The sequence below is a fragment of the Marmota monax genome, unplaced genomic scaffold, assembly GCF_021218885.2.
Source record: "Marmota monax isolate L192 unplaced genomic scaffold, Marmota_monax_Labrador192_F-V1.1 WCK01_AAM20220418_F8-fsc00103, whole genome shotgun sequence".
NCBI classification, from domain to species: domain Eukaryota; kingdom Metazoa; phylum Chordata; class Mammalia; order Rodentia; family Sciuridae; genus Marmota; species Marmota monax.
This window is the reverse complement of record NW_026694286.1, coordinates 6,312,865-6,339,217: the sequence shown is the minus strand read 5'-3', so window position 1 is coordinate 6,339,217 and position 26,353 is coordinate 6,312,865. Positions and strand designations below refer to the sequence as shown.

The 26,353-nt window shown below is 39.6% G+C and overlaps 1 protein-coding gene across 7 annotated transcripts in view; it reads right to left on the bottom strand.

The window, feature by feature from the left end:
- Positions 1-1,416: 1,416 nt before the first annotated feature.
- Positions 1,417-26,353, bottom strand: part of Ptprm (protein tyrosine phosphatase receptor type M) — an 821,378-nt gene continuing 796,441 nt past the window's right edge. For all 7 annotated transcript variants that reach the window (XM_058586457.1, XM_058586454.1, XM_058586456.1 and 4 more), the window contains 2 exons: positions 22,926-23,061; positions 1,417-2,148 (listed from right to left, as the gene is read on the bottom strand). In XM_058586457.1, coding sequence (XP_058442440.1) covers positions 2,095-2,148; positions 22,926-23,061 — 190 coding nt within the window. In that variant the 3' untranslated portion in view covers positions 1,417-2,094. The remainder of the gene's footprint in view (positions 2,149-22,925; positions 23,062-26,353) is intronic.

Below are 26,353 nucleotides of genomic sequence, written 5' to 3'. Positions count from 1 at the left end.
ACTCAACCATACTGCAAAGGCTTTTGGGAAATCAGACAAAGCCACAGAATGCCCCTTCCCTTCTATTTCTTCTAAAATATAAAAAAAGTGAAAGGAGGATAAAAATCCAGAGATTTAAGTATAGAGGGAATTTTTGTCTTCAATGTGAGACTAGTGTTTGCTAGTTTCCCACAATCTCCAATCTTTTGAAGTACACATGGACTTTGGATATCGGGGATGATGCCACTGCTGTCACTGTACCTCCTTTGGGCTCTGGAGGCATTTGGTGCCCACTAGTTTTGATTTTAGACAAATGAATTAATATTTTCTGAGTTTCTCCATCTGTTGGGTGAGATTCACAATCATACCTGGACTATATTATGGAAAGAAACTGCTACCACATCAGAAAGTGCCTGGCAGAGAATTGGTGTTCAGTAAAGGTTGGTCTCCATTAGCTACCATTGAACATCCTGAAATTCAGTTCAAATGTAAATCTTCCATTCACAGCATACTTGCCTTCTGTTTTAGGAGTCAAAGTCCTCAGGTAGCATTGAGTAGGTTCCTTGGCCATGATGTTTCCTTCTGAAACATCTGATCTTATAACCCTTTAAAAATTGTTCTGCATATTTTAAGATTTGAATAAGGTGTGAAAAGGATATATCATCCTCCATTGAGTGAGGTGAAGCGGAAAAAGTGGTCCGCCCAGCCCAAAAGTCCCTGCCCTGGCACTTTGTTCAGCCTGCCCAGCTAGGTCAGAATCCATGCCCCACAGTGAGCCCCACAGCATGTTTCCTGAGCACTGGGTAGGCTACCATGATGGACTTAGAGCTTTTATTGACAAAAGTTCCTTCTCTAAAACCCTAATCCTACCTGCACTAGTCAAATAGGACTACAATAATTTGGATATCCCCTAAAAAATTCATACTGACATTTACAATCACCACTATGATGGTGTCAGGAGGCAGAACCTTTAAAAAATACCTCTATTGGACTAAAGCCATGATTGAGGGAGTGGGTAAGTTGTTGTATGGCCTTTTATGAAAGTGTCCTCAGCTTTCTCTTGCTCCTGCCCTGTCTCTTGTATGCTCACCTGCTCTTCAACCATTTTATAATGCAGCATGATGACCTCACCACGTGCTGCCCCTCAGTCTTGGACCTCCCAGCCTCTAGCAATTTGAGAAATAAGTTACTTTATGCATCACCCAGTCTGTGGTATTTTGTTATAGAAGCACAAAGTGGACTAAGACAAGGTCCCAGGTGCAATTACTCCCCTAGTGGTCCTGTGTGACTGGTGTGGCCTCCACTGCCCGTGCACTGGGACACCAGGAATACACCACGCCTGGTTACGGGTCATCATTTATTGAGTTGAGAATTCACATAAGGTAACATCATACAGTAAGTCATTTCCAAGGCTTAATAAAAATGATTGTCACCCACTGTGCTTCACAAAAATTTCTTTTAATGAATAAATAATTTGATGAAATCAAAAATATTTACAATATAAACAAATGGAAAAGCTTTGGATCTGTGAATCTGACCATGTTGCATTTTTGAAGTGAGTCCTCCCCAAGCTTTTCCCTTGGAAACGATACAAATCTGATAGAAACAACAACTCATAGAACATCTCTTTGTTCATTACACATTGATCTGTTAGTCCTGGAAAGCTACATAAGCTTGTATTATGTGACATGTTAAAATACAAATATTAACTAAAATAATATATTATCATAATGCCAAGGAGCATTCTCCACAGAACAAAAACATACAATGACAGAGGATCACGGGCCACAAAAAATATACCCCAAAGGTACAAATTCCTTCATAAGAATATAATTGTGCTCTTCAATCGACCGGATGTCTACACCGCTCTAACAAGCCGGTGACGAGGTGTACAGTATCTGAAGACTGTAGGCTGTGTGTTTCTGTCAGGCAGCAGCATTACTGGGAATTGGGCAGTGCAAGCAGTTTCATAAACACTTTCTTGGGCTCTTAAAAAGAGCCAATTATGCAAAGCAAAATAAGCATATTGAGAAGTCTTCATCTCATCTACACAAACACCATGAACATCTTGGTTTTGTGGTAGGAACGGGTTTGTCTGCAGAGCTGTTTCCGCCATCAGCCAGAATTCAAGTATTCCAGGGCCACCTCGTAGCAGAACTTATACTGATCCTGGAAAACAGAAGGGGGACAATGTCAGCTCTGTAATGCCTAAGCCCTGCTTCTATCAAGGAAATTGGGAGAAATCAAACTGATAAGGATTTGAATTAGAATCAGAGGGTCATGGTTCTGAACCATAAATACATTAACTGTTTGTAGCTGCTCCCCTGGCAAAGCCTTATTAAATATATATAATATATAGCCTTATATTATTCTGATATCTATCCTCATCAGAATTCTGGAAAGTCCAGGACTACTGAAAGATGCATGCAGTCAGCTGTTCCTGTCCATGGGTTCCACATGCTTGGATTCAACCAACCTCAGATCAAATATATTTGAAAAATAATTGTATACTGAGCCTGTAAGCTTTTTCTTGTCATTATTCCCTAAACAAGTTAATAGAATAACTATTTATATAGCATTTATATTGTATGGGGTAGTGAAAGGAATCCGGAGATGGTTCAAAGAATATGGGAGGGTGTACTTTGGTTATATGCAGATGCTACGGGATTTTACATATGACTTGAACATCTGAGCGTTTTGGTATCCAGAGGAGGTCTTACAACAAATGTCCCCTGAATACAAAGGGATGATTGCATATTTGCACTCACATATGTCTACCTTCACATCAAAATCCTGAGCTTTGTAAAGGAAAATCAAGAGGTAGAAGAAGAGACCATGAGGCTTGAAGAAAGGCTTCAACTGCTGGCTCATTTTTTCAATTTTATTTTATTGGTTGTTTTGATTTATACATGCAGTTGAATCAATTTTGATATAATTATACAAGTGTGGAATATATCTTATTCTAATTAGGATTCTAGTTCCTCTCCTTCCCCTTCCCTTTCCCTACCTCCTGTTCCCTTGGTCTTTCTGCCATTTACCCATAGTTATTTGTATTTATTTTTCAATTAAGTTCTTGTGGATGGGCATATATGAATACACCATAGTGAATCTCCCCACTGCATACAACCACTGGCTCTTGCAAACCTCAAAATGAAGCTTAGGTCATGGCCCAGTTTAGAGATCAATTATCAGGATTTCCTCAATGTCATGAGAATTTACTAACCACCTCTGCAATACCATGTTCCTTGACCTAGCCTCTGCTCTTGGGAAGCCCACAATGCAGTAAGGATGAGGCAGGTAACCCAGTGACCACAGGTGCACTGAGGGCACAATGTAGGCCTTCTTGGGGAGGATAGTGGGATAGGGTGGACAGCATATTCCCTGGAGAAGAAGGGAACGCCTTGGTTTGCTCCAAATAGTCCTGTCGTCTCCCTCTTGTCCTGGTATGATTACTACTAGCATCTTCTTACAGTCTCAAGTGTCCCAGTTTGGATGATAAATTACATGCCATTCTAATTGGAATAAAGCAGGAAATCCAGGTAGAGGAAAAGGAGGAATTCATATATACAAGGGGAATGTCTGAAATTCTCTGGAAGCACAGTATCATTTTTTTTGTTTTAAAAATTAACAGATATTGAATTTAACCCCTATCTCTCATAAAACTCAACTCAAAGTGGATCAAGGACCTAGGCATTAGACCTAGTAGTAGGAAAATGTAGGCCCAACTCGCTCATCTTGTTGGCTTAGGAACAGACTTACTCAAACAAGACTCCTAAAGCACAAGAAGTAAAATCAAGAATCAATAAGTGGGATAGTATCAAACTAAAAAGCTTCTTCACAGCAAAGGAAACAATCAAGATTGTGAAGAGAGAGCCTACAGAATGGGACAAAATACCACCTGCACCCAAGATAGAGCATTAATCTCCAGGATATATAAAGAACTCAAAAAACTTTACACCCCCCCAAACAAATAAATCAATAGTTAAATGGGCTGAACTGAACAGGCAGTTCACAGAAGAAGAAATATATGAAAAAAGTGTTCAACATTCCTAGAAATTAGAGAAAGTAAATTAAAACTACACCGAGATTCCATCTCATTCTAGTCAGAACGGCAATTATCAAGAACACAAGTAACAACATATATTGGCAAGGATGTGGGGGGAAAGGTATACTCATACACTGCCGGTGGGACTGCAAATTGGTGCAACCACTCTGGAAAGCAGTATGGAGATTCCTCAGAAAACTTGGAATGGAACCACCATTTGACCTAGTTATCCCACTCCTTGGTATATACCCAAAGGACTTAAAATCAGCATACTACAGTGATGCAGCCATATCAATGTTTATAGCAGCTGAATTCATTAATAGCTAAGCTCTGGAACCAACCTAAGTACCCTTCAACAGGTGAATGGATAAAGAAAATGTGGTATATATACACAATGGAATATTACTCAGCCAAAAAGAAGAATGAAATTATAGCATTTGTGGGTAAATGGTTAAAACTGAAGACTATCATGCAAAGTGAAATAAGCCAATCCCCCCAAAATCAAAGGCTGAATGTTAGTTGCTAACACACAATAAGGGGTGGCAGGGGGGAGAATAGAAGTTTAAAGGATCAGACAAAAGGGAATGAAGGGAGGGGGGATGGGAATAGGAAAGACAGTAGATTGCAGCAGAGGTAACTTTCCTATGTTCATATGCAAATATACAAGCTATGTAACTCCATGTCATGTATAACCCCAAGAATGGGATTCTAATTAGAATAAGTCATACTCCATGTATGTATAATATGTCAAAATACACTCTACTATCATTTCACATATATCTTAAATGAATAAATAAAATAATTAACACATCTTGTACATATTCATGTGGTTCAGTATGTTCTTTCCATTACAGGTATATAGTGTGCAATGCACAAATCCAATCTCAATATCCCCTACCCTTCTCCTATCCTTCCCAATCTCTAGTAATCTCTAGTCTACTTTCATGTTGACATTTTTTAGCTTCCATATATGAGAACAGGTGGTACATATCTGTCAGTACCTGGCTTGGTACCTGTAACATAAGGTCCTATAGTTTTGTCCAGTATTCTGTAGAAGGTGGGTTTATTGTTTTATCTACTGACAAGAATCCATTCTTTATGCTGAATAATATGCTATAGTGTATACATACCACATTTTCTTTGTCCATTCATCAGTTGATGAGGATCTAGACTAAATCTGTATCTTGGCTATTGTGGATAGTACCACAATAAACAGGAGTTCAGGTATAAGTTTCTTTGTCAATTTAATTTCCTTTGGATATATACTGAGAAGTGGGATAGCTGGACCATATGGTAGATTTGTTTTTAGTTTTCTGAGGAATGCCCATATTGTCCATAATGGCTATATTAATTTATATTCCCATCAACCGTGTACCAGAGTTCTTTTTCTATACATTCTTGCCAGCTTTTAAAATTTTATTATTTTTGATAATGGCTATTCTAACTGGGGTGAGACTGTCTCTCATTGTAGTTTTGATTTGTATTTCCCTGATGGCCATTGATATATATTTTCATATACTTATTGGTCATTCTTTAGAGAAGTAACTCTTCAGATCATCTGTCCATTTTAATGGGGTAACTGTTTTTGATTAAGTTTTTAAAGTTTTCTTGTTATTTTAGATATTAGCCCTGTTTTAGTCAGCTATTTTCCTGTCATCCCCAAAAGACCTGACAAGAACAATCAGAGGAGGAAAAGTTTATCTGGGGCTCATGATTTCAGTGGTCTCAGTACACAGACAGCTGACTCCACTGCTCTGAGCCCAGGGCAAGGCAGAACATGATGGTGGAAGGGTGTGGTGGAGGAAAACAGCTCAGGACATGGCCACCAGGAAGCAGAGAATGAGAGCTCTTCTCAAAAAGGACAAAATACATATCCCAAAAGCACACCCCCAACTACCCTTCTCCTCCAGTCCACAGCAAACTAATGTACTTATTAGGTTAAGGCTCTTCCCCTCTAAACCCTCTTATATTGTCTCACACATGAGCTTTTGGGGGACACCTCACATCTAAACCACAACAAGTCCTCTGTCAGATCAATAGTTGGCAAATATTATTTCTCATTCTGTAAATTATTTCTTTTGCTGTGATTTTTAGTTTGACAAAATCACATTTGTCAACTTTTGCTTTTATTTCCCGTGCTTTCTGATCCAGGAAATCATTGCCGTTTCTAATGTTCTGAAGGTTTCTCCTATGTTGTCTTCTAGTAGTTGCAGAGTTTCAGGTCTTCCACTGAGGTCTTTGATCCATCTTGAGTTGATTTTTGTACAGGGTGAGAGATAGGGATCAAGACTGTTTTCTAAACGTTGGTATCATTTCCCAACATCATTTATTAAAGAGGCTGTCCTTTCTCCAGTGTATGTTATTGGTGCCTTTGTTGAGAAACCAGTTGGCTGGAGACGGTAGGTTTATTTCTGGCATATTTACTGTGTTTCAGTGGTCTCTGTTTCTATGTCAATACCATGCTGTTTTGTGGCTCTGTACTATGTCTTGAAATCAGGTGTTTTGGTGTCTCCAATCTTGTTATTTTTGTTCAAAACCGCTGTGGATATTCAGGGTCTCTGTGCTTCATTTGTCTATCACAATTGTTTTGTCTGGTTCTATGAAAAATATAATGATCTTTTGAGGGAATTGCACTGAATCTGTAGATTGTTTTGGATAACATGGGAATTTTAACAATATTAATTCTTCCTACCCATGAATATTGGAGACCCTTTGACCTATTTCATGTCTTTAATTTCTTTCACCAGTGTTTTGTGATTTTCATTGTAGAGGTCTTTCACTTCCATGGTTAAGTTTATTCATAGGTATTTTTATATTTTTTATTTTTTGTAGCTGTTATGAATGGGAATACTTTCATGATTTCATTTTCAACAAACTGGTTATTGGTGAGTAGAAAAGCTACTGCTTTTGTATGTTGATTTTGCATTCTGCTACTTCGCTGACTTTTAAAAAATCACCTTTAACTGTTTTTTGTTGAACTTTTGGTCTTTCTGTAAATAGAATCTTATCATCTGTAAGCAAGGATAGTTTGACTTCCTCGCATTCCATTTCCATGCTTCCTTTGCCTTTTATTCTGGATACGACTTCTAATATTATATTAAATAAGAACAGTGAGAATTGATAGCCTTGTCTTGTTCCTGATCTTAGAGGAAATGTTTTCAGCTTTTCCCCTTTCAATATGATGTTGGGTATGGGTTTACCATATACAGCCTTTATTGTTGAGTTATATTCCTTCTACACCTAATTTGTTGGAAGGTTTTCTTATCATGAGTGGATGCTGAATTTTATCAAATGTTTTTTCTGCATCTTTTGAGATAACTACATATTTGAAATCCTTCATTCTGTTGCTGGGATGTATTACATTTATTTATTTGCATGTGTTGAACCATCCTTGTATTTCTGGAAGGAAACTGACTTGATCATGATGAATGTTCTTTTTATGTGCTATTGAATTTTATTTGCTAGTATTCTGTTGAGAATATTCTCACCAGTGTTCATCTAGGAAACTGGTCTATAGTTTTGTTTTTCTGTCCTTGTCTGGTTTTGGAAATAGGACAGTGTTGGCCTCATAGAATGAGTTAGGAAGGGTTCCTTCACCTTTCAATGCTTAGGAATAGTTTGAGTGAATTGGTAGTAGTTCTTCAAAAGTGGTAAAATTCAGAAGTGAAGCAATCTTGTCCTGGGATTTCGATGTTGGTAGACTTTGTATTACTGATTTCAATCCCACTAATGATTATTTGTTTATTCAGTTTTTTTAAATATCCTCATGGTTCAGTTTTTGAAGATAATCTGTATCCAGAAATCTGTCCATTTTCCGTCATAATTCCTAATGATCTTTTATATTTTTGTAATTTCTGCTGAAATGTCTCCATTTTTATTTCTAATTTTATTCAGTTCTGCCTGTTTTTCTCACTGAGTCTAGGTCTGTTTTCAAAGAACAACTCTGACCTTTTGTATTATTTCTTCAGTCTTTTTGTTTATTTCTGATCTGATCTTTTTTATTTATTTTCTTCTACTAAATTTTTGGATTGGTTGATTCTAAATATCCTTGATATTTATTATTATGCTGTTTATTTGAAACTTTTTCCTTTTTATGGGTAGGCACTTATTGCTAGAAATATCCTTCTTAATGCTGCTTTTTCTGTAGCCCATAGCTTGGCATATTGTGTTTCCATTTTCATTGTCTTTGAAATATTTAAAAATTTCCCTTTGAATCTCTTCAGAGATTCTCTGAAAAGTATGTTGTATTAATTCATTTGAATAATTTATAAAATTTATTATGTTGTTTATTTCTAGTTTTATTTCATTGCTGTAAAATAGATATGATTTCAAAATTTTTTAATTCATTAAGACTTGTTTTGTGGTCTAACAGATAGTTCTATTCTGGAGACAGTTCCAAGCATTGGTGAAAAGAATATGTATTTTGCTTAGGCATGGTGTGTATAATCTTAGCAGCTTGGGAGGCTGAGGCAGGAGGATCACATGTTCAAGGCCAGCCTCAGCAAGTCAGTTGAGGCCTTTAGCAACTTATTGAAAACTTGTCTCAAAGTAAATGAATAAATGAATAAATAAAGAGGGATGGAGATATAGCTCAGTTGTAAACTGCCCCTGGGGTAAGTACCTAGTAATCACCCCCACCAAATTAAAAAAAAAAAAGAAACATACACATACACACACAAACTTGTGTGTTTTGTAAATGTTGGATAGAATGTCCTGTAAACATCTGTTAGGTCTATTTTATCTGTGAGTATAGTTTAACTCTGATGATCCTTTGTGGTATTTTCTCCCCTGGATGATGTGTCCATTGGTTACAGTGTAGAGTTGAAGTCTCCCTCACTTTTATTATACTAGAGCCCATCTCTCCCTTTATGTCTAATAGCATTTGTTTTGCTCTGACATTAAGTTTATGTAAATTTTTGATTCAATTCTTCTTGAATTGATCCCTTGACAATTTATATAGTGACCTTCTCTGTCTCCTCTTACAGTTTTTGTTATCAGGTGTATTTTAAGTATAGGCACTCTGGTTTGCTTTAGGTTTCCATTTGTTTGAAATAGCAACCTCCTTTTAATCTCAGTCTATGTGTGTCTTTACTGGTGAAGTGAGTTTCTAGAAGGAAGTTTTTTTTTTTTTTTAATCCATTTAGCTAGTCTGTATCTATTAACTGGAGAGTATATTCTGATTATATTCAAGGCTGTAATTGATAGGTGAGAAATAATTCCTGTCACTTTTATTTTGTTCTATTGTTTTGAAATTCTTCCTTCTTCTCTTGTTCATCTCTATTGAGTGTTGGCTTACTGTATCAATGGTGTCTGTTTCTTTTCTGGTTGCCTCTTGTGTAGCTGTCCTTGTGATAGATGTAAGCTTTCACCTGCTTTCATGATGGTAGACATCCGTCTTTCACTTTGGGGTGTAGGAGTCTCTTAAGCATCTTTTGTAAGCCTATTCTGGTGGTTATGGATTTCTCTTTTGCTTCTCTTGGAAAGCCTTACTTCTTCTTCATTGCTGAAGTATAGCTTTGCTGATTGTGGTGTTCTTGGTTAGCAGCTTTTGCTTCAGGCCTCAGAATACATCAGTTTATTTCCCACGAGCCTGAACCATTTTTACTGAGAAATGTGTTAGTCTATGGGGATACCTTTAAACGAGACTGGGTCATTTTCTCTTGCAGGTTTTATAATGTGCTCTGGTGAAGAACTTTTTGGGTCATGTCTCTTTGGAGGTTTTATAGGGTTCCTATACATGGACGTCTATTTTTTTTTTGCTATGAGTAAAGAAGTAACTATTATTTCATTGAAGAGGTTTTCTATTCCATTAACTTTATTCTCCTTGTCTTCAGGTATTCCTGTTTGTTAATGGTGTCCCATTGTTCTGAAATGCTCTCTTCACCCTTCCACTTGATCTAGTACATTGTTGAGACTTTTGTTTTTTTGAGTTATTGAGCTTTTTATTTGCAAGATTTGTTTGATTATTTTTGAAAATCTCTCACTGAATTTCTCATTCATGTTCTCCATTGTTTTCCTAATTTCATTTGACTATTTATGTGTATTCTCTTGGATCTTACTCAGGTTTTTCTGATCATTCTTTTAAATTCTTTATCAGGCATTTTATCCATTTTGATTTCTTTGGGACCTGTAAAGTTATTATCTTTTAGAAACATTATTAATTCCCCCACCCCATTTCTAATGCTGCTACATTGAGATTTGCCAGTGGATCAGGGATCTATACCATTTTTGAAATGGTTATCTTAGTGCTCTTGAAGATGGATTTTCATTTGTTATGCAATGTTGGTCACCACTGTGTAGCCTTTCTATAGCTTCTCTGGCTGTGATTAATGACTCTGGGCATAGTGCATACTGTGGCAGAGTCAGAGAGATTCACTGTCTCTGTAGGCCACACAAGAGTGTGGTGCTGACAGCAATGGGTGTGGGGTGCTCACTGTGTGGCTATTTCTAAATGGCAATGGTGGTACTTAGCAAGCCATGGGAATTTACTTGGGCACTGTGAGTTTCATTTCTGCTTTTAGCAAGGGCCCCTGGCACTGGCAGCACTCATAGTGGTTGAGGGACCTGAAGTACTTGTTCTTTAACCAGTCAGTAGAGAGTTCAGAGGCTGCACAGGGAGAGGCAATAGTGGAAGCAGTAGCACCCCTCTGGTGCTCACACCCAGTCCTCACAGCAGTGTGTGGTGTGTGGGTTGGTGGGAACACTGGCCATGTATGCTCAGGAGCAAGACTGTGGCAGGAGGCAGGTTCTCCTTAGCCCTCTTTGATCTTATACATGCTGATGTATAGAGATGGCTGGAGCTAGGGATTTTCTCCCACCCATCTCCTCTAGCTGTAGTGAATGTCCTGGGGTGGAGCAACACCTGGAGCCACAGAGTTACTCAAGGCCCCCTCAGCATGCCAGAGGGATGAGCAGTAGCAGAAACTCAGCATTCTCTCCCTGCTTTGTGAGTAATGGGAGTCTGAGTGCAGCTCAGGGGAGAGGGTGGTGGGAACCACATGGGTACCTGCTTCCAGGATGCAATGGTGGAAATTTACATGTGGCTGGCCAACCCTTTGGTCTCAGAGGGCAAGTACCCTAATCTCCTGGTTCTTCTGGGTGTTGCCCTCCATTCCCCTCTGTGTTGTAATGCCTGTCCCTTACAGTGCAGGACACTCAGCAGGCTTAGGTTGTGTCACTCTGCTGGGCAGCTATCCTCTAAGCCTGTATGGCATAATGTCTGTGGAATCCTAGAGATGGAAATATGAAGGGGCTTCTGACCCCTATAATGGTACAAACTCAGATAATAGCTCAGTTCTCATGATGTCTTCTAGCAATAGCACCACGGGTGTTTACTGGGAGATGATGTGAGATTCCTTGCCAGAGCAGGGCTACTGTACAGGTTTTAGGTTACTTAATGGGCTACTAGCCTGTAAGGACTATGGAATTTTCCAGTAGTTAGGATTGCCAGCATCCATGCTAATAGTTTTCTGGGGTTCTGTTTTACCCTTCCCCCTACAAATGGGTAGCCCCCATACCAGGTGTTGAGTCGGGGTGGTAGATGCTAGAGATATTTTTTTTTGTCTTTCTATGCTATTGTTCCAGGTTTCTGAGTCTTCCATGTTTCCACTTTCTTTCTTGCTCTTTTCTGGACTTCTTCTATAGTTACTCATCTCAATTTGCAGCTATGTACTTGTCACTTTGGTACTTCTTGGAGGAGGTGGAAGTGAGTGAAGACAATCTCTATTCTGCCATCTTGGATCATTGAATTCATTTATCTTGAGCACAGCTTTCCTGGATTATATAGCTTGCCTGAGTAAGTCCTAAAAGAGTTCCTGGCCTAGGTGTGGTCAGTATGGCAGAGGAGAGCCTTCTAAACTGTGTGTGTGTGTGTGTGTGTGTGTACACTGTACTGAGGGAACCAAGCCTGGGTGTGGCATGTGAACCAAGCAAAGGGACAGGAGGCTTTCAGATGCCTCGATCTGCCAGTCCTGGGTCAAGTGCCTGGCAACTGCAAGGCTCTTTTCTTCCTTCTCTAAGGGACAAGCTTTTACAACCTGTGAGATTCAGCACTACTGTTTCTTACCCACCATAATAGCCACAACCAAGGAACTATACTTTTGAGTTTTGGTTCTGCCTAATTAACTACAATTTCCACAATTTACATGCCTCCTGAATTTGTCACTGAAATTTCTTTTTTGTCACCCTCATTTTGTTCTCTAAATACTCAAATAGTCCAACCTATTAATTTTAGGACAGGGGACACAGTTTATCCCTGTGTAATATACCAGTCTCTGGCACAGAACTTGACATGAGTTGAGAGGGAAATTCTGGCTGCATATAGAAATGATAGCAAATTGCGGATGTAGCAACAATGGGTTCAACTCAGACATTTAAGGGTTGAAACTGGGCATTCTAAGATACCATCTCAGTTTTCTGGGAGCTTACAAACTAGAGGTGAAGACAAAACAGATCATTTCAATATATTGAAGGTGCCACAAGATCAAAAGTCATTAACAGTAACACTCACTAGAAAGGCGAAGACAAAACAACAGTGACATGACAAGTGTTAGTGAGGATGTGCAGAAATTAGACCCACATATGCTGCTGGTGGGAAGGTGAAATGATGCAGCTACTTTAGCGAAAAGACTGGCAGTTCCTGGAAGGTTAAACACAGAGTTATCACTTGGTCCAGCCATTCCACTACAAACAACACACCAAGAGAACTGAAGACTTGTGTGTGCACAAAAACTTGTAAACAAATAATAGTATGTTATTCATAATAACTGAAAAGGGTACATGACACAAGTGCCCATCAATAGACAGTAGATAAAAGGTAGTTTAACCACACAATCGATGTTTATTTGGGATAATAATACCTGCTACAACATACTCCTCACACATCAGACAGAGCACTAATCTCTAGAGTATATAAAGAACTCAAAAAGCTAAGCACTGAAAAAACAAATAACTCAAATCAACAAATGGGCCAAGGACCTGAACAGGCACTTCTCAGAAGATGATATACAATCAGTCAACAAATATATGAAAAAATGCTCATCATCTCTAACAATCAGAGAAATGCAAATCAAAACTACTCTAATATATCATCTCACTCCAGTCAGAATGGCAGCTATTATGAAGACAAACAAAAATAGGTGTTGGCGAGGATGTGGCGATAAACGTACACTCATACATTGCTGGTGGGACTGCAAATTGGTGCAGCCAATATGGAAAGCAGTATGGAGATTCCTTGGAAATCTGGGAATGGATCCACCATTTGACCCAGCTATCCCTCTCTTCAGACTTAAAAACAACATACTACAAGGACACAGCCACATCAATGTTTACAGCAGCACAATTCACAATAGCTCAACTGTGGAGCCAAACTAGATGCCCTTCAGTGGATGAATAGATAAAAAAATGTGGCATATATACACAATGGAATATTACTCAGCATTAAAAGAGAATAAAATCATGGCATTTACAGGTAAATGGATGGTGCTAGAGAAGATATTGCTAAGTGAAGTTAGCCAATCCCCAAAAAACAAATGCCAAAAGTTTTCTCTGATATAAGGAGGCTGACTCATAGTTGGGTAGGGAGGGAGGAGCATGAGAGGATTAGATGAATTCTAGACAGGGCAGAGGGTGCGGGGTCGGGGAGGAAAGGGGGGGGCAGGGGATTAGCATGGATGGTGGAATGTGATGGACATCATTATCCAAAGTACACGTATGAAGACTCGGGAAAAAATAAAAAGAATTCAGAAGAAAAAAAAAAGAAATCATGGTGAGTTAAAAAAATCAGACACAAAGGATGATGTATTGTATGATTCCATTTACATAAAATGTCTAAAATAGGAAAATGTATAAGGACTGAAAGTAGCTTCATGCTTACCAGGGACTGGAAGTGGGGGTGACTGCTAACGTGTGGAGTTTCTTTTGGTGGTGATGAAAATATTATAAATTGTATAGTTGTGAATATACTGAAAACCAGTGAACTTTAACAGTGGAAGTTTTATAGTATGTGAGTTATATCTCAATAAAGCTGTTATATAAAGAATCACCAGCAGAACAATACTATTTTTTCCATGCTGTGAATCCTACCTCTTCTGTCAATCAAAGGTGCAGGTGAATGAGAAACACAGATCCAGTGGTTCTCGATTGCATTTGCTTTTTGAGGAGTCAGGGGTCTGAGTGCTGCACACTGACTGGGATCTTAGTGTCCTGTTGACTAGCCCTGAGACACTGTCCATATAGTTCCCTTCTGTTTAAAAAAAATGGGGCAATCTAAGGTCACTTTCTAGCTTTGTCAACCTAGAATTCTATGAATTTAGAACTTGGTTTGCTTTTATATCAAGTATAATGACATGAGCTAGATTAAAGTACTTTCTCTTATCTTGTAAATAACAAGTATCTAATGACCATCCTATCATCTCTTTTAACAAGCTTTCTCTCTCCATAGAAAAGGGCATGTCCACAGACAGAAATTTTCTTTTTGAAAAAACTCAAACTGGAAAAACTATTACTTGTCCTAGGAAAAGTGATATTTCTGATTCACATTCCAGTATTTATTATTTCGGGATTGGATACTTTCATTTTCAGACTACTTATAAGAATTAACTTGAATTTCAAAATACTAAAAGGCCATGTTGTCAGATAATCAGGCTGAAAAACTGACCACGAATTGGTTCTATCATTTCTCCTGTTTTTGTGACTCACAGGGACAAAGTATTGTTCCTAGAAATCTAAGAAATTTCATCCCTCGCTGTATAAGTGACATTCACACTTTGTGCAATTAATTTCAGTGACTACTATGAACCATCTTTTTAGCATACTCAGATACAGTAGGGGCGCACTGGATGCTGGCTTTAGGCAGCGCAGGGTAGAAGCTCAGAAGGGATTTTCGGCTTCACTGCTGCCTGGAAGTCTCAGAAGTTGCCCTGTCTCAGTCATGACTATAATTTTCAAAATGAATTCCTGCTCTCCCATTCTATCCCTCCTAAGCAAGCTGCCCATCCCCATAGATTTTGTGATGACTGGTTTCTGAATCAGAAAAATAAGGGGAAGTAGAAGAAAGACCATAAATTGCTACGTCCCCTCCTCCAAGCACCTGGGTAAATGCCTGAAATCTTCCTACATTGGAAACTGATTACACTTGATCACCAGGTACAGGCTTGTCTTCTGCAGTTTCCTCTGTCAGCTCACTTGCTTTTGAATGGTATAATTAAGCCACATGAGCTATCCCTGTGCTTCAGGGGAAAAAGAACATTTATGCCTTGGTCCTGAGTTCTCCCAATTTGGGCCACATTAGTTGGCTACAGGCACAGAGAAATGCTCAGCCCAGTGCCTCTCACAGCACTGTATAGGACCCTCACCAGGGTCCCTCAGTATTCGTTTCCATAACCCCTGACACTTGACCTCACTCTGGACCCTGCTTCTGGTCCCTGTGGAGAGGGAGAACATGAACTCTGAAATGGAGCCAAAAGCTGAGGTTGTTCTTTAGAAGTCCCGTCTGGCTCAGTGGGGGAGTCCCAAGGCCAAAGCTCCAGCAGGAGGCTCAGGCCTCCTGTGAAGGGCCAGAGTTCTGCCTTTGTAAGCTCATGCTGTGTCTTGGGAGCTCCTGGAGCCACAGTCAGTCCGGGCACTTCAAACACCCGACATCTGCCTAAGAAGATTCAGAGAGAATAGCCCACGCAGCTCACCTGGGGCAAAGCTTTCCTTCCCATTGTACCTACTGTTTGAAACTAAGACAAGTTTCATAATGTATGCGGGATCATGTACTGACAGGTCCTTCAGGCTGTAAAAGTCTTCCTGACTGACGCCCTGTCAGAAAGGTGAAGCAGTCCCCATGTGTTAATAACCACGGGTGGGAACATTGGGTTCAATGTTCCCAGCAGGTCACAGGTGACCAGTCACTCCGTGCCAGGGAGGCCAATAAATTCTCATCACCACTCTACAGATGGCTACACAACTGTGACAACGAAGATGGAACAGGTCCTGACTTTCATCTGCATCTTTAAAAAAATTTCTTTGCCAAAGCCTCCTGTGAAATCTATGCCCAATTCCCTGTTCATCTAAATTATAGTCACAGCAACAGCGGGCAGCTCAAGCCAGACTGGGGTCTGGCTGCACAGAAGAAATATCTAGGCATCCAGTAAATACTTACTGGACATCTCCTGGGAGCCAGGTGCTCTGCTGGTGCTGGGGGTGGGATGGGATGCAAGCGGAGTCCCTCAGCCTCACCTCACAGGCTTCTGCTGGACTGGTCTAGCATGGCCTGGGCAGCAGTAGCTTTGAAAACTCCCTGAAGGATCCTCCATGTGCAACCTGGGCTGAGGCATTTCTAGATTACTAAATTCCTAACCTTGGCTACACATTTGAATCTAATTACTCTGATCATTCCACAATGTACACATATATTAAAATATCACTGCTTATCTCATGAATATGTACTTTAATTGTCAATTAGAGATAAAACTAAAAAAGCAAAATGAAACAAAATGTTCCACTGCTGAAGCCAGGCCCCAGAATTTTTTAAAGTTCCCAGGTCACATCAATGTGTAGCCAGGTTTGAGACAGACACTGTTCTCTCCACCTTACAAAGGACATGGTGGTGGGACAGGGCTTTCTCAGTCCACCTTGTCTGAGATTAAGCTTACACACACCTGGATTGGGTTCTGCTCTGCTCCACAGGTCCTGTACCTTAATCTGTTCCCTCTGTCTGTCCGGCCTGAGAGGACATGCTGGTTTATGACCCTTATTGATTTCTCTTGGCAACTCAGTGCTCTTGCCAGGCAACCAACAATAAGCCAACCCACCAAGGATTCATGACCATCACTTTCATATGGGTCTCTTCCCTTAAGACCTCCATACATTTTGTGATATATCTGGCTATAGTCTACTTGGGATTTTCATCTAATGGTTTTGTGTATGTTACTGATTTTTCTACTCTTCTATCCATGATGATTACTATGAGCCACATGTAAGTTTACCTTCTAAGCAGAGAAGACAGTTCTACAAGGGTAATCCTTGTGGCAAGAGTCTAAAATCAGTGGGCCTGGAGCTGGGAACCAGGGTTCAGATATGAATTTGACTTGCACTAGTTGTAGAATTCTATACCAGTTTACTTATGAGCAGAGGATGGGGGCTCAAGAGCAAATACTTCCTCATTCCCTATGTGAAGATGTCTGAGGTCAACAAGAGAACAAGGGATCATGTTTTATAAACAGAAAAGCCCTGCAAATATCTAGGATCAGTATTCTTTGTTTTCTAAGTGTTACTTTTTAAAACTTGGCTTTATTGAGATATAATTCATATACCTTAAGATGACCCTTCAAAAAGCTACTTATTTTAAATAAAATTCATGGGAGGCTATTGTTTTGGACTATGTTCCTGCACAGGACCCAACAGATCAGACAAACCAGAGTGGAGTTAAGTACTATATAATTAAACTGAATTTTGAAAAAAGCCAGTTTAAAAATTCAGAAACAAAGTTTAAGAATCCAGAAGATTCACAGCAACCAATCAGGACCTGGTTTATTAGCACTGATGTGATAAAGAAGACCTCTGTGCTTCGACCATGTGAGGAAAGCAACTTTGAACTGATCAATGGCTCTTTTCCCATTTCTGTGTCTCCTGCCCTTTTCTACCTATAAAGCCAACCTCTTAGCTGAACTCATCAGAACATCCATTCTGTTTTTTTAAAAATATTTTTCAGTTGACAATGGACCTTTATTTTATTTATTTCTATGCAGTGCTGAGAAATGAACCCAGTGCCTCACACATGCTAGGCAAGTGCTCTACTACTGAGCCACAACCCCAGCTCCCTATAAGATCCAATTAGATCTATACATTTATTGTAATTTTGTATTTTGACACAAATCAATGGTTTTCAGTATATTTATAGAGATGCACAAAATCTAAATTTAGAGCATTTCCAGAACCCCAAAGAAACACCATGCCTATCAGCAATTGCTTCATTCTTCTGTCCTCCAGTCCCTGGCTAGTACTATCTTACTTGGTCTCTATGGATTTTCCTATTCTGAACGTTTAATATCCATGGAGTCATACACTGCTCTTATCCCTATTTTACAGATGAGAAAAACTGAAGTTCAAGAAGGTCTTGTGTTTTGTATCTGGACCATGTCTTCTACTTCTTTTGCATCCACTGCCAATCAGCAAGATAATGAACACAGAACAGAAGCTGAGAAACACAGGTGGAATGGAATAGAGCTGAGATAAGATACTGGTTGATTATGCCCAGTGACAGCAGGTATGATTTTACTCTCTTAGCAGACAGACCAGATTGATTTGATGGGAAATGTTCTTTATTTGAGAAAATACCAGTATAAATAGGCTTTGAGGGAAGCAAAGATATCCAAGGGTATGTTTACTTAGCAGATATGTGTTCTGCTCTGGAGAAGGAAGACCCAGGAAGACAAAGGGGTAGGTGTGGTAATGGGGGATGTCTGGACAAGAAATTGAGGAGCAGCAGGGAGCTGCATGGAAAAGGTGGAGGGTAGATATGGTTGAAGGTTGAGAAAATCACCCTGCAATGTGATGATGATGATGACCTATTTGAAGTGTGCCCTAGTTTGCAGACTGCACCCTATATTAACAAATGTTCTGAGTTGGTGGTGACCCTTTTATCTGATGGATGCAGAGGAAGGCATGTCTCTCAGGTATGGGTTTCAACAGAGTAGTTTTAGGAGTCAATGATGACCCTGAGACTGAGCCCTCAGGCCATTGATGAAAACACTAAAGAGGATCTTAGACCTCTATCCTGGGGGTTTAGTCCAATTTTCTTCAGACTTTAACAATCAAGAGGCCCCAGCTGACCCACAGTTCAAAATCAGGTGATTATATATGCTGTGTATTTGCCTGATGAAGCAGCTTTGTTGAACCTCCAAAGGGCATTTGGGAGAGCAGTGAACACAGGCCACTTGTTCATTTCTGGGCCAGGCACTAAGGTGGCAGAGGGGAGTCTTCCAAAGTCTTCCACCTACCCTAGGGGACACATGCTTCTTTAGGCAAGATCTGTTCCCCAGAAGCTGTGTGTCTCTTGAGAAAGAGCCCTAGAAACCACAAAAGCCAAGTGAGGAAGACAAAGTGAGAAGGGAACTGTCAGGGAAGCAGCCGTTTTCCTGCAGCTGTGAGAGCCTCAAAGCAGTGCAGGCAGGGATTCCATCTGAACTGAACTAGGCCATGCTGTCCTTGCCTACCCTCTAGGGACTCAGTACTTTGATGGGGACTGGTTGAAGAGATGGACAGTGTAGAAGCTGGGCTGAAAAAGGGGTCAGAAACAAATGCAGCTGCCCTGTCTGGATTAAAAAAAAATTAAAAAACAGAGTTCTAAATTATTTTGCCTCCTGGCAATCTACTGACTTTTCTCTAGAGCTCCCCAAAACTAAAAATTAGAAGGAATCAACCTTTAGGGCCTTCTGGATCTCCCTCAGGAGTGCCAGGCTTCAAAACTAATGAATGAATTTTCAAAGTCAAGAGCAATTTAGAAACTTCAGAGCTGCAAAGGGAGATGGGGAGACCTGCAGACCTCTTCCCACTCTTCCCACCCAGCAGGGAGGCTGCAGCTTCCCTTTGTCATGTTTTGAATACAGAGGGATATAGTGGGATTCAGCCTCTCTATGTGCTGAATGAGGAGACCCAGCAGGGCCCAGGCTAGGTTCCTGACTCAATCCTGCCCTGCCTCCCTGGCTGGCCAGCTCAGAAGTGTGCCCTAGGGCTCTCTGGAACATACCAGTCATTTTCTGAAGATGCTGCTCACAAGACACAGTATACTGCTCCTTCCAGTTGCTGTCCAACAGTTGGCATTAAGGTCTCAGATGGCCTCTTATACCCAGTGAAATCATACCAGATTTTATCACCCTGACCTAAATTAGTTAATTCCTTCAGTCAACATACTCACGCATGGATATCAAACGAAACAGAATCCTACTCTCAAATAGACACAAGCAAACAAATGACAAGAGCTCCTACTCAATTCTGGAAGCTTCAAACACACTAAAAAGAGCACTATGACATTTTCCTCTGATCACCAGATATTATCTGTTATCCTGCTAACAGTCACTGTGACAGGTTTAGAAGACAGTTTTCTCAGGAAATTGGACAACTTTCCTACATTTCTCAGCCAGTGACATTGTCCTAAAACCGGTACTGACCTTGTAAGGTTTGGGATTCCAGGGATCCCATTTTTTTCCATTAAAACTACCCATAACTTTATAGGGTTGAATAGGAGGATGAACTCCCAATGTTTTACAGCTTAATTTGTTTGGGTAATGATGATTAACAATGGTTAACTAAACATTTCAAAATAGCCCATAAAAGAGGATCTAGAGTGTCCCCAATACAAGGAAATTATGCATGTCTGAGGTGACAGATATGCCAATTACCCTTATATGATCATTGAATGTTTTATACATGTATTGAAATGTCACACTGTATTCCATGTACATACAATTACTATGTGTCAATGAAAAATAAAAACATAGTGTTTGAAAAAGAAATTATTCTTTTATCTTGAAAAAGAAATAGAATTACCCATACTACAGAAACTCTTCTAAGTTATAGAAAAATGGCCTGTGACCACAAGCTCTCTTCTGGTCCAACCACATAAAATTTCCATTCATTCCATGAAGAATTGCCCCAGTCCAACAGTCTGTGCCACTGCTTTGGACAAAGCTCAATCATTTCTGACCATAAAAATTCCTGAGTGATGAAAGCTGCAGCCAGAGCCATTAGAGGGAAGGCCTAGAAGGGTCTCTTCTAATCATCTGCTTAATTGAGGCTGCAGTGAGAGACAAACAACATTTTTTTATCAAGGTCAGTTTTCCCAGGCACCAATCAAAATCTAGAAGCTGAACATCTATCCTTGAGATGGTGAGGTTAAGGACATAATGAGGTCAGTCAGAGCATTTTAATCCCATTCTCTGCTACCCTTCTTATTTACTCCAGTTTAGGACACCACTGATCACAGGACTCTCTTCTCTCAACTATTATCATCCCAGAAGAGTGGGAAATCCATGGTGGTCGACACCTTCACCATTCATGTGGGATCTCAGGGAGGGAGAGTTCTTAGCGGGTTCTAGTGGAATCTACTCATAGAACACAAGAGTTGGCCTTTTGGCCACCCTCACAAAATCTATTACTATGTGAAGGGTGCTGAGAGCTGTGCCCAGCAGATATTAAGCATCACATAAATGCTCACTGTAGGCATCTTCTTCTTCCTCCACTTATTCATAATCATCTCCCACAGGCTGATAGGGCATCACATCTAGCAGACACTTACACTATCAATAACCACCTCTGTCCTCTTTGCAATTTCCACAACACTTTCAAATACATCTGCACATTGGATCACCTCAATATGCTACTACTATCCCTAGTTTATAAATTTAAATTAAAAATTTTTAATTTTAAAGTTTAAAGAAGTGAATTGGGCAAGGACAACTAAATTTGAAAAGATAATGTATCTGAGGTCACTGAACTTGAATTAGTAGCAGAGCTGAAACTAGAATCTGGGTTTTCATAGGCTTCTGACAGGGCAGAGAAGAGCGGGCAGCAGTTTGAGGAACAAATCTTTTTGCCACAGAAGCTGCATTTGATAACTGCTGATGGTTTTGAGAATATGCAAATGGCCAAACATGTTCTTCTACCAAATTCCCTGGATTGGAAATAGAATAACTATCAAGCACAGGGCACATATCACAGGGCACATATCTGAGGACAGCAGATGCCCCTGAAGAGTGCTGTGTACTGAGCAGAGGCCTAGGAGAAAACTTATGTTTTAGGAATTGTCTTGGTCACTGGGATCCATGCTGGGCACTGCTGTAGGGACTTTTCAAGTTGCAGATGGGGACTAATTAATCATCTTCAACTTGAATTTCTCTTTAGTCCTTTTGTTTGTTTATTTATTAATATATATTTTGGTAGCATGGATTGAACCTAGTGGTGCTTAGCCACTGAGCCATATCCCCAGCCCTTTTTATTTTTTAATTTTAAGAAAGTTTTACTAAGTTGTGTAGGGCCTCATTAAATGGCTGAGGCTGGCTTTGAACCTGTGATCTTCCTGCCTCAGCCTCTGGAGCTGCTGGGATTATGGGTGTGCACCACTGTGTCTGGGGTCTTGTTTTTTTTTTTTTAACCCCAAGCCTTCCGAGACAATGTTGTGGAACCAGGAACACTGGCCTTCTGAATTTGTCATCATTGACCATCTCTTCCTCCCCCTCCCTTGCCCCAGGCCACTTTCTTAACTCTGGATTAGAATCACCCTTGAAATCCTTTCTCCATTTACAGAGCAGCACAATAACCTAATGGAAAAGCTTCCTCTTTTAAGCTGTTATCTTATTCTTGACTCACCATGGTTGGCATTTCAACAGCTCCATATAAAAGAAATTTCATGAAATGCTCTAAGAAAATAATTGCACCTCATCCTTTGTTTCTCAACTCCTTTAATCCTTTTCTCAGATATGGCCACCATAATTAAATGCCATATTCTGGATGTCAAACTAAAATTCACAGCTTTGATAAATATTAGGCGATTAAGCTATTTATAAAATATATAATTTGAAAATCTGGCATTTCATGTGCTATGATTATTTCTTCTCCATGAAGATTAAGTGCTTAGCCGCGTGGAAGGCATTGCCAGGAAGGGAAATTAATAAGGATGTTCACTTGTGAGTTTCAACTATTTCCACATTTCAAACGAGTTGAGACAGTTTCCTTGAAAAAAAGAGAGGAGAAAAAGAGAGAAAATTCCTATAAGCAAAGTGATATGTTATGCTTTTTAAAATGAGTCTTTTCCTCTCTGAATCAGTGTCACTGAAAATTTGGGAGCTGGGGCGGTGGGTCTCAGAGTCCTATGCTAAGGTGGGATGCCCCACTGGGCAGGGTGGAGGGCGTGTCCTACCAGAAGGTCCACCATGTTGGGTTTGTTGTTCCTCAGCGTCTTGACAGCATGGAAGACGTCCACGGTCCTCTGGTGCCTGAGCATCTCACAGACAATGCTGATGGCACAGAATGTGCCACTGCGGCCTCCCCCATTCCTGTCATAGAAGAAATCAGATGATTGGACATTTACCTATCTGTTGCATCTTACACACAATCTGTGGAGACATGTTTTCTACACTCTACCGTGCCAGTCATGATGAAGGTTCTGGAGGTCTCTGAGCACTCTACCTTAGCTAAGACAAATTCTCTACCAAAGGGGACAAGCTAGCCAAGTGTTTGACCCATAGTTCATGGGGGTAGAGCACATAATTGAACTCGGCCTCCATTATGTTATCTGCTATGGCACCTTATTGATTTTTATAGAAAGGGCCCACTGGACAATTTTTCAATGATTACACATCTCATCTGATGTCTGCCAAGAAAATTGATAATAAGTGTGGAAAAGGTTCAAAGACACATCTGGCTTTTAAAAATGTCCATCATTTATCTCTAAAACATGAGGCTCTTTTTAAATAAAACTTTTTATTTTGAACTAATTTTAGATGTGCAGAATCACTGCAAAAATAGCATAAAGAATTCCCTTGTATATCCAACTTCCCTGGCATGAACATCTTATATAACCACAGTATGTCATCAAAACCAGGACAGTAACACTGCTACAATACTTTTTTTTCCCCCTGCTACAATACTATTAAAAGTATGGGCCTCAAATTTCACTGGTTTCTCCACTGATGTCCTTTTTCTAGTCCAGGATCCCATCTTACATTTAGTTGTCATGTCCACTTAGCCTCCCTTCATTGTGTTCCTGTCTTTCCCTGCGTTTCTTGACCTAACTTTTGTTAAATCAGTTATTTTTCAGAATATAAAATGTGAAATAGAGAATGTAGATGGGGGAAGTACTCATGGGTCTCAGCCACACTTTGAGAAGTCATCACAAAGTACAAAACATAGACTGTGATTGGAAATGAAGCCATGCGTTTTTGCCAAGAAAACTGCAGAAGGAATTGCTTCTTGAAAAGGACAAGAATTGAGGAATAAGGACTAATACGTTGAGCCATCTTATTCCTGGTGATGTTGACCTTGCTCATGAGTTGAGATAATGTCTACCAGGTTTCTCACTGTCAAAATCTTTCTGTTTCTAGTTAAGACATATAATGGGGGACATACTTTGGACTGTGCAAATATCTTGTTTCTCCACAAAGGTTTGCACACTGATTTTTGCATCCATTGGTGGCTCATGTCTGCACTAATTAATGATGATTGTGGTAGTTGCCTAACATAGGAAAGAGGTTTCCCCTTTCCCTCATTTAAACATGTATTTGCTTATTTTTATTTTGTTGTTTATATCAGTGGAGGCATAGCCTGAATACCAATTTTATTCCATGAGCTAAAACCCAATTACATCACTATTTATCTTGTTGCTCAAATTGTTCATTTTTGGCCATTAGGAGTTCCACATAGTTTTTGTGATAGGTCCTATACTTTTTTGAAGATTTTCTCATCTTCTGGAACCATAGATGTTCCCAACTTATCCTGTATTTTCTCTGCAACAGATCTGGAACATATCTATTTTCATGGAGCTAAGGGACCTTTTATATCTCTGTATTTTAAACTCAATATCTCTATCATACCTAAAATAAAGAAACATTACTGTTGATGTTTTACAGTGCTGGGAAGTGCTGGCCTTATGAGTGGTAGGCAAGTGTTCTACCTTTAAATCACACCCACCTCTCACCCTTCTGTTTTAATATAATCAAAATTTTAGTCAGTGTTCAGATTTCCCAGATGGTTTCTTACAGTTGATTAAAAAAAAATCACATCTAAGAAAAGGCCACACATTGCATTTGGTTGGCATGCCTTGCAAATTTATTTTAATCTCTTTGCTCTATCTTATACCTATAATAAAATTCACAAATGGTAAAAAGATATGTTACTTTTTACTAATGCACACATTATGTAACCACATCAGGTCTAGACAGAGACCGTGAGCAGCCCCCAGTCAGCCTCCTTCAAACTGTCTCCTCATCAATACCCTCAGGACCACCCAAAACAATATCTGTTCTCACTTCTACTGTTACATTTTTTTTGCCTAAATGGATATATGGAATCATACAGCATATACTCTTTTGAGTCTAGCTTATTTCACTCAATATTATCATAGACTCTTCCTGTTGTTGACTGTCAGTAGTTTCTTCTTTAATATTGACAAGAAAAATTCCACTGAATGAGTACTCTACTGTGTAACTTATCTGTCCCATAGCTCCTTCCAGATTTTAGGTATTATGAGTCCACCTGCTATAAACATATCCTGTGTCATACAACTTATTTCTATAGTCACGTATCTAGGAATGGAAGGGCTCAGAGTATGTGAGTACCTAGCTTTGATAGATGCTGCCAAACAGTTCCAAAATGGTTGTATGATAGTTACTTCCTAGCAGTAGAGCCTGAGAGTTCTAGTGACTCCACAGCTTCACAACCACTTGGGGGATCATCATTTGTCTTTAAAATTCCAGTCATTCAGGTGGATATGCAGTGGGCATCTGATCCAGGTTTTAATGTGTATTTCCTAAAAGCTAATGATGCTGAATACTTTCTCTGTGCTCACTGGCTGTCTGGACAGCTTAATTTTTTCAAATGAAGCACTTGTTGATTTTTTCCCCCCGTTTAAAGAACTGAGGCCATCTATCTTATTCTAAGGACTTGCAGTAATTCTTAGACATTCTGGCTCTGAGCCATTGGGGAGATACACAGACACACACACACACACACACACACACACACAGACATAGACACTCACATGTATATATGAAACAAAATTCTCCTCCTACTGCTTTCTTACTCACTTATTAATATCTTTTGATGAACGAAAGTGTTTCATTTTAATGGGACCCAATATATCTCTATTTTTCTTTATGACTAGTGTTATGTGTCCTTTCTTGACCAGTCTTTGATTATCCCATGATCATGAGGAGTTTCTGCCATGTCTTCTTCTAGTAGCTTTGATGTTTTACTTTGACATTTTGGTCTACAATCCTTCTGGACAGGAATCCTTGCTATAGTGTGAGACTTCCCTGATGGCCTACAGGTGTGTGCTGTAGGAGATCTTGCTGTGAGTCAGGTGACACAGATGTGCAGTTCCTGGACCTTCTCACGAGTGTGTTTGCTATTCTTGCACTAATATTACATTGCTTTTTCCCCACCATCTTTTTACCTGATGCTATTGACAGTTGTGATGACCACTGTCTATATCCAGAGTTTCTAAATGGTAATACCTTAATTCTATTTTTCTGTTTCTGATTTCAGTAGTTAGAAGACACATATCAAGAAAAAAATTCCCTATTTCAGTACTTCAAGTGTCTGTGGCTCAAGGAACCATTGCATTCACAG